Consider the following 13,673-nt stretch of genomic DNA (forward strand, 5'->3'; position numbering starts at 1 on the left):
AACCAAGCATCTTGCAAATGACTTCTCCCAGTGCTCTATGAGTCTGCCTCTTCTTTGTTTTGGCTATGGTGGTTGAATGCTGTACAAGAGCCACGCAATCCTTGTACTTCTTCTCCACCTTCCGCTGCACACCAAATTTTTTGTTTCAGTTTTAAACTTATCATTATTTCCATATTTTTATTTGATTTTAAATTATGATTTGGTTTGTATAAGAAATGTGTTTCAAGATTTCTAGAACTAGTATCGTTAACTTCATTTTTATAAGAAATTTATGTTGTCTTATTAGAATTAAAAATTTTCAGAAAGATGAGCACGGTTGGATAGCTCAGTGGTTAAGAGCTTATTCTCTGTCGTCTCAGGTCGACCCTGGCTCACCCCGAGAGTTTCGTAGAACAGATACTCATTGTCCCAGGTCCTGGGTTCGACCCTGGCTCACCCCGAGAGTTTCGTAGAACAACCCAGGCTCACCCCGAGAGTTTCGTAGAACAGATACTCATTGTCCCAGGTCCTGGGTTCGACCCTGGCTCACCCCGAGAGTTTCGTAGAACAGATACTCATTGTAAGGCTATAAGCCATATTTGTCAAAAAAAAAAAAAAATCACAAAAGATCAGCTGTTATATTGGGAGATCGATTTTTTGTCGATTTATGAATTTCAATTTAAAATTCACGTATTTTATCAAAATATTTTAAATATTATAGTCCCGGCACATATATATAATATTTACTTATTTATTTTAAAATAATTTTTGACGAGCTTTTAATTAAAAAAATATCATATTAACAAGCACGATAACAAAATATTACTCCCTCTGTCCCATTTTAACTGCCTTTTTAGAGAGATGCACACAAACCAATTTTTACATTTATGGAGGTGTTTATTTGAATACTTTTACCTAGCTACCCCTAGTAAAGTCAAACTAAACCACTATTTGTATTGCATAGAAAATATAAGGTGCATTAATGAGGGGTAGAATTGAAATTCACCTACCAAATAGTTCACGAAAACAAGAAAAAATCACTTATTTTGGGACAACAACCAAATTCTAAAAAGGCTGTTAAAATGGGACGGAGGGAGTAATCTTGAGTATGTAAATGTTTTTAAATTTAACACATACAATTCTAGGATAAATATATTTCAAAATAAAATTAAATAAAAAAATAATTTTTGAAATAAAATTTATTATTTAATATAAATATTAAGAAAATAAAAGTTTATAGAAAGTTCTATAATAATAATCATGTAAATCACCAAATTGATATTCAAATATATTTAAAAATAAATAATAAATCCAATATAAATATAAATGTTAAAAGAAAAATATTGAAATTAACAAATTATTATGCATAAGCTAATAATCATATAAATCACAAAATTGATATTCAACCTTTTAAAGAAGAAAAAAACATTGTTGTAAATTGTAACTAAACACTTTGTGTCCTAGTCCTATGTTTGTGAGTTTGGACATACTCTGCATCTAAAACTCTCTAGATCGACTGTAATGATCTAATCTAATCTCCGATCCAAACAAATGCATCTACACAAACCCTAATTAAACATGTCTAGACGAATACACACAACCGACGTGGGGTCCATCGCCTGCGACGAGCTCGACGAATTGGGCGCCGGAAAAGAAGGCTGGCTCGTTGAAAACCCTAATTTACTCGCTGCTCTCGATACCCATTCAATTGCGTTGGCTAATCGTACAATTGTGCTTATTCTTCAGTTTAACGGGTCCGGGTCTCGGGTCAAGATCCGACCCGATCTGTCCCCAATTGAGGCCGAGTACATATCTGCTATTGAGTGGTTGGTGTTTGATGAAATTAGGGTTCTTGCTCTGGGGACTTCTTGTGGGTATTTGTTGATTTACTCTCTCAATGCTCAGCTTCTTCATAGACAGGTCAATTCTGTACTAGTTTTTATATAATGTGTGTGGAATGAATAATTGAATATATTGTGTTTGAAACAGCTGTGTTTTTGTTGTTGTTTATGGTTGTAGAAAACCCGAAAAGAATGTCGCAATGTGTAATAGTTTTCGTGTGACAGGGAGCTACAAACTGTTTGCCTATGATGCAAAAGTTGAATTTATGTGGTTTCTATATGTATTGGAAAGTAGTCTTTGAAATTGATCAATGTCGAAAGTTTTTTTACTAGCGTTATGAGTTCATGTTTTTCATTTTTAGGAATTGAAGCCTAATCACATTGTAGATCATCATTGCTTTATTGATGAGATCAATGTATTTTTTGGCTCTACTATAAAATAGAATTTTAAATTTAAAATTCCGTGTCACTTTGTTACACGTGTGTGTGTGTGTATTTCTCTTATGATTTGATGGTACAACTTAAGTGATACTTATATGAATTGTTTACAGGGGTTTATATCAAAGTGGCCACTCATTGCGCTCAAATGTCTCACTTGACTCACCGTTTTGAACGGGAACTCGTTTAAACCACTTAAATCACCATATATCTCACTTCATTCAATTACTCAAAAATAATTATGGAAAAAGTGACAAAATTAATACACTGGGCTTTGAACTATTCGTTGTTTTCATATTTTATATTTTATTGATCAAATAGGTATCCTACAAGTGCTACATTAGCAGCTGACCTTCATTTTATAATATTTATAGTAATTTTTTCTTGAGAAATTTAATAGAATGATATATGTAATGACTTAAGCTGTTTAAATGAGCTCCAATTGAGAATGATAAGTCAAGTGAGACATTTGAGTGTAATGAGTGGCCACTTTGATATAAACCCCCATTGTTTATATATGTTAATTGCAACTTAAATGGAATTACAATTAGTCTTCCGCTTTCAGATAGTTTACCCTGGACGGATTCTTAGGTTACGAGTTCGTGGAACTAAGCGAGATCTTAAAGAAGATACATCATCTGAGGAGGTTTGCGTGGTTTTGGCAGGCGTAATTGCCCGTTTTGATGGGTCTGTTATTCAGGTATATACTGTTATTATAGATATTCTTCTTACGAACAGTTCCAACTTTTTCTATATATATGTATGTATGCTTCTGAGCATTTTGGACTAGCTGGCGATACTTGATTATTGGGGTTTATATCAAACAGGCCACTCGTTGGATCAAAATATCTCACTTGACCCACACATCTCAACGGGGGCTCATTTAAGCCACTATAAACCAAATACATATCATTTTACCCACATACTATTCATACATTTTTACTTAATCATTTATAAAAAATTAACTGTTTGTTTTTTTACTACGAAACCACTTCGAGTACTTTCATAATTATCTATAGTATTTATCAAAATAATTTGGGAAATTATAAAACAACATAACAAGGGTGATCAAATAAATATATATTTATAGCTACATATATTTTTAATTACATAGTTATGTTTCTTTAAAAAATTTCAAATTATTTTCATAAATACTAGAGACAATTATGAAAGTACTCGAAGTGGTTTCGTTGTAAAAAAACAAACGGTTAATTTTTGACAAATGATTAAGTAAAGAGGTATGAATAGTGATGTGGGTAAAATGATATGTATTTGGTTTATAGTGGCTTAAATGAGTCCCCGTTGAGATGTGTGGGTCAAGTGAGATATTTTGACGCAACGAGTGGCCAGTTTGATATAAAACCCCTTGATTATTCATGTATTTATCTTTTTTCATGCTATATCATTAGACTATACTAATTGCGAAGTTATATGCAAGACCCTGACTATAAGCTCCTTTATGTTTCTATGTGTATCGGTGCAGAGTATGCTGCATCGTCGCTTTCAAGAAACACAGGATCAGTTCTGGGATGAGATGTCCGAAAAAAGTTCTTTTGAGGATCCTGAAAACTCTTTTGGTAGACTTCCATACCAACTGTGGAATGTTAACAAATATGGTTCTTGTGCTGATGCTGCAATAACTGGCATCATGCCCCCTCCTCTAATGGAACTTCAGGTATCGCTCTCTTCAACTTACGTATATACACAGTTAACATTTATATATGAAAGCTGTAAAATTATGATCTGGGTAATCGCCCATAACTGAAAAATTGCAATGCCTCTTGTCGAAGTAGTGATGCTCACATTCTAAAGAGGATTGTTGAAAAATTTAAAGCATGCAAATTTAATTTATGTTAAACATAATAGTATAAATACTTTAGAATTGCGTGGTTGGCATGACTCGATGAGGATTTATTATTGTGCTGCATTGTTGCATCTATGTATTTTGGTGTCATTGCCTTTTCACCATCAAAGTACTTTTGGAAACTCTCTGAATTATCTGGTCTTTGAAATTCAGCTGCTTTTGTTGTTGGGCAGTCAAGTCAACGATATTTCTGCGCGGTCACTATTGGGAATGATGCTGTAATTTCAGCATTCAGGTTAGTTCCGTAGGATATCGTTCATATGAGCTCTTGTAATTAGCTTTCTACTGGTCGAGGATTATTCCTTCTCATCATTGAATTGAGCGACTTTATAATTCTGTTAATATGTATTTTTCCTTTGTTTTTTTGAAGACTTTCGGAAGACAGAAAGAGGTCACTAGTGGGATCTATTCTGTCAAAAGTTGTTCCAGCAACATTTTCAACCATAGCATCTTTATCGAGTATGTTTTGGCGCAGCGAACCAAAGTCAGTAAAAAAATCAGAGCCCAAGCCGCAACCATTTGCCCAAGGTGAGGAATATGCCTTAATTTTAAAATTAGATTAGAAAGTGGTCGTCAGAGTATATGTGACAACACACATAAATTCTATATATAGGACATTAGTTCATATCAAGAGGGATTGGTAGCTTTTTCTTTTCTTAGAGCTTGTTTTTGTTATGCATGAATACCATGCTATTTCTGTGAAAGAAACTTGTAGTTTTGCTCAAGCACTAAACTAAAAGGTACGCACTAAAAAATTTTCACATGGCACAGAACACAGCAGGCTTATTAGTAAATCATACGGACCATTAGCAATGTATCGGACTTGGCAAATTTGTACATTTATATGTTTGGTTGATTAGCTTTATTTAATTTTAGAAAATTATAAAATTATTGGGAATAGCCTAAACAGTAGATTAATGAAGTCAGCAAGCAGATGGAAACAAAGAAAAATTTTGTTCTTATATTTAGCTATTGTTCTGGGATTGACATTATTTAATGTCGTCCGAAAGAAGAAAAGGAGAGTAAAATTTTCAGGGGATGAGCAAAAAGTATATTGTTAATCGCTTTTGTATTTCTTTTATATATGCAGCTTTTCCTCTCACGTGTTTGAAGGATAGTCCTAGAAAGGGTGAGAAGCTCACTTTATCACCAAGTGGTACTTTGGCGGCGATAACAGACTCACTTGGTCGTATCTTGCTCATGGATACCCAGGCTCTTGTAGTGGTGCGCTTGTGGAAGGTTTGTTTTTTACTTGCAAATGACTGATGCAAAAGCTAGTAGTTTGTACTTGTAATATGACTGTAGCTTCTCTGCAGGGGTATCGTGATGCTAGCTGCCTGTTTGTTGAGATGCTTGTTAATAAGAATATGGGCGCATCAAGTTCAGCTTATCATGGCAATGTTAAGAGTGACTATTGCCTGTGTTTAGCCATTCACGCACCTCGGAAAGGGATAGTTGAGGTATGTAATTCTGCGAATTGTTTTAGTTATTATCTCATGAGTTTTCAGTTCCTATTTAAATTTCTGATAAGAATGAGAGTTGTGACTCACATATGCAAACCTCATGTCTATGGTCTAAATGGAGTTGTTCTGTTGCAAACTTGAACATATTATGAAGTGATTGAAATCTAGTTACTATTATCAGAAGTCATGCTGTGATTGGGGATTGACAACTTTTCTTGACCAAGCATAGTTCTCGTCACTTCTCGTAGACTTCCCAAGTGGCAAACTGCTCCAGTAGTCTACCAAGTCCAATTTTATTTGCTATCTTAAGGAAGCGTAATATTGTTATCCGAGCTTAAAAAGTAACTTTTAAGTTAAAACCAATTTTACTCCAGTAGTACTTGCACTTTTTTTAAACACTGAACTTGATATCATTGTACCTAAAGCAAACAAGCCTGGTCTCCTAGTGTATCCCACTAATACAAGTTTCTAGAGTATTTGCATGACTGGGTCTATAAACCCCTAACTGTAGATATGCTGGTTTGCTAAAGTGCTGAACATTTAGAATCCTGCCTATTGATCTTATGGATTAATTAAACTGTGGTTGAACAGGTTTGGCAAATGCGAACAGGACATCGTCTTCTTACACTAACATGCAGTAAGGGCAGCAAATTGTTGCAACCCACATACAGATTTGATTCATCTAATGGATCATCTTCTTCATATGCACCCTTGGAAGCTTTCTTTTTAAATGGGGACTCTGGCCAGTTGTCAGTGTTAAATAGTTCTCTAAAATGACATCCTGCTCCCGCTTTTGTTTTCTGGTTTTGTGATATTGATTTTTGTTCTTGTATATTTATGATTTAGTGCCAGTGTCATATATATACATGCATGTAATCTGTCAGCCCAGACATTTTGGCCTTCATACAAGGTTATGCTCAAGTTAAAAATCAACCACATTCTTTTTGGTTATGGTCAATTACTAGAATATTCTTATCGATGCATTTACTTGGGTAGGTCTTGCAGAATAAAATTACATTTGCATTAAGCTAGAGTGAATCTTCTCATATACATGCACTGACTTATTTTTCTTTCGGAGTACCTTAAGAGACCGAATATAGAAAATAATTTGGTTAGTATGTATGATGGAGCATGTGGATGAGCAGCTTCTGGCAGATTGCCTCGTTTACTAGCATATATACAAAGGGTTGAGATACGTACCATGCATATGTTCAGCAGAAAGAAATGCTAAAAAAATTTGCAACCATCAAGAATTATTATCCAAAAAGCAGTAATACATAATATAAATATAAATTATTGAGATTTTGTAAAAAAAATCCTCAATTTTAATGACATATTTTCCTTGTTTATAAATATAGACAATATTCTTGTGATTATATTTGTCGAATTATATCATTTATTACCACAACATTGATGTAATATTATTCTATTTATAACAACTTAAAAAATTAATAATATACTAGATTTCTCATTTCAGATATAATAAATCATTATATCCAATATCATTGCAGTATAATGTTTTAAAAAATTATAGTCAACCCCATCGAAATGCTCTTACACAAATTTCTAATATACAAAATGGAAAATTACACTATACTTTCGAAAAAAAATAATATTTTGGAGCTCTCATTTTGCTCTCGTATATAATTTCCCGATGTTCCTCTTAACTTCTCAATAGCATGCTCCCGAATCTTTTGTTGAAATAACTCATTGTATGTGCAAGGTAGTGTTCTGCCAATAATATGCTCCCGGATCTTTTGTTGAAATAACTTATTGTATGTGCAAGGTAGTGTTCTACCAATAATATGCTCCCGGATCATTTATTGAAATAGCTTATTGTAAGTGTAAGGCAGTGTTCTGCCAATAATATGCTCCCCAATTCTTTGTTGAAATAGCTCTAGGTGTAAGGCAGTGTCCATCTTATCTTCATAATTTTGATCACTGCTAATGCTTTATCAACTTCTCCCCACAAGCAATGGATCCATCCATAAGTTGTATCGTAGGTGATTACATTGGGAAGCTATCTGAATCTTCCGCATCTTTTATTTTTCCTTCTTTGCCATATGCATCAATCAATATGCTAAAGGCATATTAATGAGCTGTAGGTTATAACGTGCGGAAGGACAGCTTTAATAATCATTTGATGGAGAAGAACTCGTGTTTAATCGATTATTCTAATCGAGTTATAAGTTACCGTGTCAGGTTCACGGCCTCTCTTCTCCATATACCTGAACGGCATGACAGCCATAGAAGTGTGACCTCTCTTGCAAAAGGAATTAATAAAATTGGTATAGTATATTCGCAGGAGGAACAGCCATATCTCGAAACACAGAAACGGCAGTCGAATATTTTTTGGTTTTAGTTGAAATTGAAAACAGGAAGAGAGATTTCATATGGAGCATTATATCAAACACCTAGAGTGCACTGGGCACGAGTTGGCTTTGAGAGGCAAGGGGAATTGGGTTTAATGGAATTAGGGTTAGGGTTTGAGGAGGATTGATACTTTGTGAAAGAGGAGAAAATCAAGTAAAAGCTCTGCTCTGCTACTTGTGAGCCGCCTCCGTTTTATAATCACAGAACACCCTCACGTACTCACAGGCACGAGTTCAAACCCTAGCAACGAGAGATGTGAAAATGGCACGGGCCCAAAAAGTCCGGGCTTGGGCTTTGATCGGGATATGGGCCGGACCGCGCGGAGGGTTTCGATGAAATATTTGGACATGTTTATTATGAGAACAGCTACACCCATTTTTATCCGATTTTTTGAAAAACGCGAATCACATTGACATTTAAAGATATAAACAATAAATGAAATTAATTGAATAATTAAAGACTTAATCTATTTCGCGAGATGTTTTATCCGTATTGAAATTGGGGTTGGTCAAATTCTGTGTAAGGCTCGTCACACAATTATTTTTTTTTTCTTTTTTTTGACAATGTCACACAATTATCTTAAGTAGTTACGAATGTGTTAAATTATTTTTTTTTCTAAGAATAAATATATAGTTTACAAAAGAAACATATTAAATATAGGGTTAATTATTTAATTGGTCACTGAAGTGGGCATAATGTATCAAGTTGGTCACTGAACTCAAAACGGTATCAAGTTGGTCACTGAAGTGGCCATAAATATCAAACAAGTATCTTAAAATATGAATTCAAGCAATAAAAATATTATTCATAAAGTTTTACACATTATTTTTGAATGTTACCAAAACCAAGTAAAAGGTTATTACTTCTAATATTTATGATAATATATTTAGATTTTATCAAGTTTATTTATTATTTATTTTTAAATAAAACAAAGAAAATAATTATATAATAAAATATAAATAATAAATAAACTTGATAAAATATAAATATATTATTTTAAATACTAGAAGTCATAACCTTATAGTTGGTTGTGGTAACATTTAAAAATAAAGTGTAAAACTTTATAAATAATATTTTTATTACTTGAACTCATATTTCAAGGTACTTGTTTGATATTTATGGCCACTTCAGTGACCATCTTGATACCGTTTTGAGTTCAGTGACCAACTTGATACATTAAGCCCACTTCAGTGACCAACTTGATAATTAACCCATTAAATATACTTTGCCGATGATAAAATATTTGATGATATTAAGTATCCATACAAATATATAGAAATAAAAGATGTGGTCTTGATTTTATTTACCCAGTATTTCTTTTTATCGATTTTTATACATTATTGCCTTTAACGTGTTATTTATAATGTGATTTAAACAAACTTATTGGCCAATTTCTATATATAAATCATACTCATTTAATTTATTTGTCGGGTCAACATAAATTTGTTGGCTTTGTGATGCTCATTTATTAGCAAATTATTCCCTATTATTTGCAACAGATCTCACACAATAAATATATATAAAACAAATCAAGCATACTTAATATATTCTGTTTAGAGCTTGGGTGTACTCAATCATGTTCTTACCTTGAGAGTAAGAGTATCTCCAACGGCCGTTGGCTATAATCGTTGACTAAATTCGTTGACTAAATGGGATCTGTAAGACATTAGGTAAAATTTGCTGAACCTGTAAGACATTATACTTCAATGGTATTGACTATATTGGTTGGCTATAATTTAAAAATAGTATATTATTAATATATAGATTGTTATAAATAGAATATATCAGTTTAACATGGTAATAAATGATATGTAATCAGCGGGAAGGAGGAAAATAAATTGCGGGAGATGACGTGGAATTCGCTACAGATCTGTAGCGGATCGACAAATATAGTCATCCATAGAAGGATGGCTATAATTCTACACAAGGGTTTGTTGTGGTTTGAGTTACATTTTTTGTGAACATTGGCTATAAAATTTAATTTTGGAAAGTCACCTAGAATTTTAACTAAGGGTTTGGGAGGGTTGGAGATGCTCTAAGGATGTTGTTGATTATAGTGTGTGATGATTTAAAGACAGTACTTTAACCCGTGATTTTATTTACACCGGACTTATATGTGTAAACGCGATCATCGGGTAGTTTGTTCAAGACGCGATCATTAACGGGAATAAATAATTTTTTATGATTTGTTTAGGGTCCAGCTGATATTTCTTAATAAAGTTATCTTTAATTTTTTAAATAATTTATTAATTTTTAATTAATGAATAAATAACCAGCTATCGGGATTATAATATTTTTCTAACATGTTTTAAAGGTTAAAGGACTGGATTTACTTTAACCGTCCAATAACTAAAAAACATTATATATAAAAGAAATTTATTATAATATTTATGGCTGGATATTCATCAATTTAGTATTACCGGGCCCCCAATAATTACTTAATTGGGGATGCTTGATTATTGAAAGATTGGTACATTAACAAGGAATTTCATGTTTAAGGCTTTTTATACTAGCAAATCAGGACAACTCAGCATGAGTGATTGTTGTATCAAGAACACAAACATAAATTTCTGAGTTGCCAACAAAACAGATGCTGTGATCAGTTCATTGTAGCTGAGTTGAAAGCCAAAAGTCAAAACTTGACTGATGATTCAAGAATCAAGAATCAAGAATCATAAATGGCTTTCTCTCTCCTCTCTGTGCTACTCTTCTCTCTCTGCTTCTTTCACTCCACTGCAAAACTCCCCAAGTCATCACTGTCTCTCTTCAGATCACAATTCTCTGAGACCCCAAATGATATCTCACCTACTACATTCTTTGAAGTCACCAAGCCCATTCAAGTGCCCAACACAAAGCCTTGTTCTCAGCTCATACTTGATCATGATTTTGGCTATACTTATAACAAGCCTCCAGTTCTTGCTGATTATAAACCATCTTTCTTGAACTGCCCATCTCAAGATTTTTCAAGAATTGTTCTTGAGTGGAAAGCTAGTTGTAAAGGCAGGCAATTTGACCGCATTTTCGGGGTTTGGCTTGGGGGAGTTGAGCTGCTCAGGAGCTGCACTGCAGAGCCAACAAGCAATGGGATTGTTTGGACTGTTCAGAAAGATGTTACAAGGTATTACTCATTGCTCATGACCAATCAAACTCTTGCTGTTTATTTAGGCAATGTTATTGATAGTACTTTTACTGGGGTTTACCATGTTAAATTAAGTCTTCACTTCTATCCTGTCGAGGAGCATATTTTGAATTGGGGTAATTTGGGTCATGGGTATGGTTCAAATGCTGATTTAATCTTGCCCATTTCGAGAACTTTGCCACTGAATGATGGGCTGTGGTTTGAAGTTGTCAATTCTACGGATGTAAAGTCTAAGGTATTCCAAATCCCTGAAAATGCGTATAAGGCTGTGTTGGAGGTGTATGTTTCACCTCATGAAAATGACGAGTCCTGGTATACGAATTTACCCAGTGAGTATATTGCTCGAAATAACATTACTGATCTTCCGGGGAATGGACCATTTAGAGAGGTTGTGGTTAGTATAGATGGGAAGGTAGTTGGTGCAGTTTGGCCATTTAGTGTCATATATACTGGAGGAGTTAATCCCCTTTTATGGCGACCCATTTCTGCAATTGGATCATTTGATCTCCCTTCTTATGATATTGATATCACTCCAATTTTAGGAACACTGTTAGATGGTGAGACTCATGAGCTTGGCTTAAGTGTCACAAATGCTTTGAATGTGTGGTACATAGATGCGAATTTGCATATATGGTTGGATGGAAAAAGTGAAAAAACTGAAGGAAAGGTATTGAGAAGTAGCACCTCACCTTGTCATGTTACTTACGTATCCAATTTTACCGGGATGAATGGGACATTTTCGACAAAGGTTAGTAGGTTGATAGATTCTATCGGATGGGTGAAATCATCTTATGGTGAGATAACAACTCAGGCAACTCAAGAGTTCAATTTCAGTAACTTTATGGAAATGGGCAGTAATGGGAATTTGCAAATAGTGCACCAGAGGATTGATTTTATAGACACTACAAGTGCTAACTCAGGAACTTCTGTAGATTCAGTAACATCGCTGAAAAGATTTCCCCTTTACTTATACATGGAAAATGCTGATCAAGAAGGCGGAGCATACACGTCCGTAAGTAATCTGTCTCTAGGTTTCAACGAAAAAATAATTAAGAAATCTGAGTTTGGGTCATCAGTTAGCTCTCTTGAAAATTTGCAGGGAGGACAAGCTTCTATGCTTGTTAAGGGCAACCTAGTAGTCAGTGGTACAGGAAGGACACAACAGGTATATAGCTTCGACAGTAGTAATTCTTGTTATCTTAGGAATATCAGCAGCTCAAATTACACCATTATCTACGATCAAGAGAGCAATAAGTGTAATAAAAGAACAGCAACTCATTGGGGTTCTGGGTTACACAAATGGGGGCGCCAGCCGATTCGCAGTGCTTATCTAGTATCTGATTCGGTAAAGGGAAAAAGAGGGTTCAACAGTCCGTAATATTTTAAGTTTTTTTGCCTGCTTAAGGATATTTGTATTTTGGAAAATTCAACAGGGTCAAGTGCATTATAGTTTTTGCTTGAAAGTTAACATTTAATTTCTGTGATACTAGTAAGCAATTAAATTATAGTCACTGGCATTAAATAAAAATTATCTGGCATATGAAAGGAATAAGAGTGACAAATCTATTTCACCTCAGTGTATGTTGTCCAAATTGTTTCAGTTGTTTCATAAGAATATAATGCTGTAACTCACTTGTGTTTAGAAATTGGACTTTTTCTATGTATGCTCTATTTGGCTAAGATCTTCTGCAAATATAAATGTACATTTTAATAATCCCCTTCAAATCACTATACAAATTACTACTAGACAAAGTTATTGCTTTTAAGAAATGTTATTAGAACATGAAGCTACATATTGGGAATTATTGTATCCTGGAACTTTCTCGTTCACTCCATTTGGGAGGAAGTGAATAAAAACGGCATGCAATTGCAGAGTATATAGGCATGCATGCCGGGCAAACCCCGCTTACTGTCATGCCCCGATCAGTAGCTCAGATAACACCATAATGGCATAATATACGATGAAGTGAACAATATTTGTGGTAAAAATAAAATCCTGCTCTCAAGCGGAGACATGATCCGGCTTGCAGGGAATTTTTATCATCTGTTACAGTCTTTTATATTTGATGTTTCTTTGACTGCTTCATGAATCTCGCATTCTGTTAGACTTAAGGTTCAAATTGTACTGTAGTATTTACCCCCGAGTTATCATTGTTATGTGCTAACAATTTTTAATTATATAAATTTCAGTCATTAGCATCAAATTCTATTTGTCTTTGTGATACTATTCCAGTGGGCTAAGATGCACGCATTCACATGCTGTTTTTTTTTTTCACTTTAAATTTCATGCAGGACTAGTATAAACTGTTTTTACAAAACCCTTATTGTATTGTATCCCACCGCCACCAGCTCTCAGCAAATTGACTAAATCCAGGTGGTATAGCTGAGGTTGAGTGCATACAAACCGTTGTTTGACCCTGTTTTTGTTCTGATGGAAAGTGAGGCAATGGATCTTGGAAGATATGAAATCCTACAGAGAAATGGTTTTTTTTTACCATGGATTTATAATGACATCATAGCTGAATATATTCTTGCTAATACCAGCCAGAAGGTATGAAAATTTGTAGAGTCAACAT

The 13,673-nt window shown here is 34.1% G+C and overlaps 2 protein-coding genes across 3 annotated transcripts; both read left to right on the forward strand.

The window, feature by feature from the left end:
- The first annotated feature begins 1,411 nt into the window (after positions 1-1,411).
- LOC108217640 (uncharacterized) lies at positions 1,412-6,562 on the forward strand. Its single transcript, XM_017390490.2, has 8 exons — positions 1,412-1,899; positions 2,824-2,958; positions 3,742-3,933; positions 4,296-4,357; positions 4,493-4,650; positions 5,213-5,361; positions 5,439-5,582; positions 6,177-6,562. Exons 1-8 carry the CDS (start codon positions 1,558-1,560, stop codon positions 6,360-6,362), a joined length of 1,368 nt encoding a protein of 455 aa, XP_017245979.1. The 5' UTR covers positions 1,412-1,557; the 3' UTR covers positions 6,363-6,562.
- A 3,875-nt stretch (positions 6,563-10,437) lies between these two features.
- Positions 10,438-12,604, forward strand: LOC108217636 (peptide-N4-(N-acetyl-beta-glucosaminyl)asparagine amidase A). Of its 2 annotated transcripts, XM_017390486.2 has the most exons (2): positions 10,438-12,109; positions 12,197-12,604. In XM_017390486.2, the coding sequence occupies exons 1-2, from the start codon at positions 10,637-10,639 to the stop codon at positions 12,473-12,475; spliced, it is 1,752 nt and encodes a 583-aa protein (XP_017245975.1). In that variant the 5' UTR covers positions 10,438-10,636; the 3' UTR covers positions 12,476-12,604. The 2 variants fall into 2 exon arrangements, with proteins under 2 accessions (XP_017245975.1, XP_017245974.1); XM_017390485.2 differs by having other exon boundaries at positions 10,439-12,604.
- The last annotated feature ends 1,069 nt before the right edge of the window (positions 12,605-13,673 follow it).

The sequence above is a fragment of the Daucus carota genome, chromosome 4, assembly GCF_001625215.2.
Source record: "Daucus carota subsp. sativus chromosome 4, DH1 v3.0, whole genome shotgun sequence".
Classification (NCBI taxonomy): domain Eukaryota; kingdom Viridiplantae; phylum Streptophyta; class Magnoliopsida; order Apiales; family Apiaceae; genus Daucus; species Daucus carota.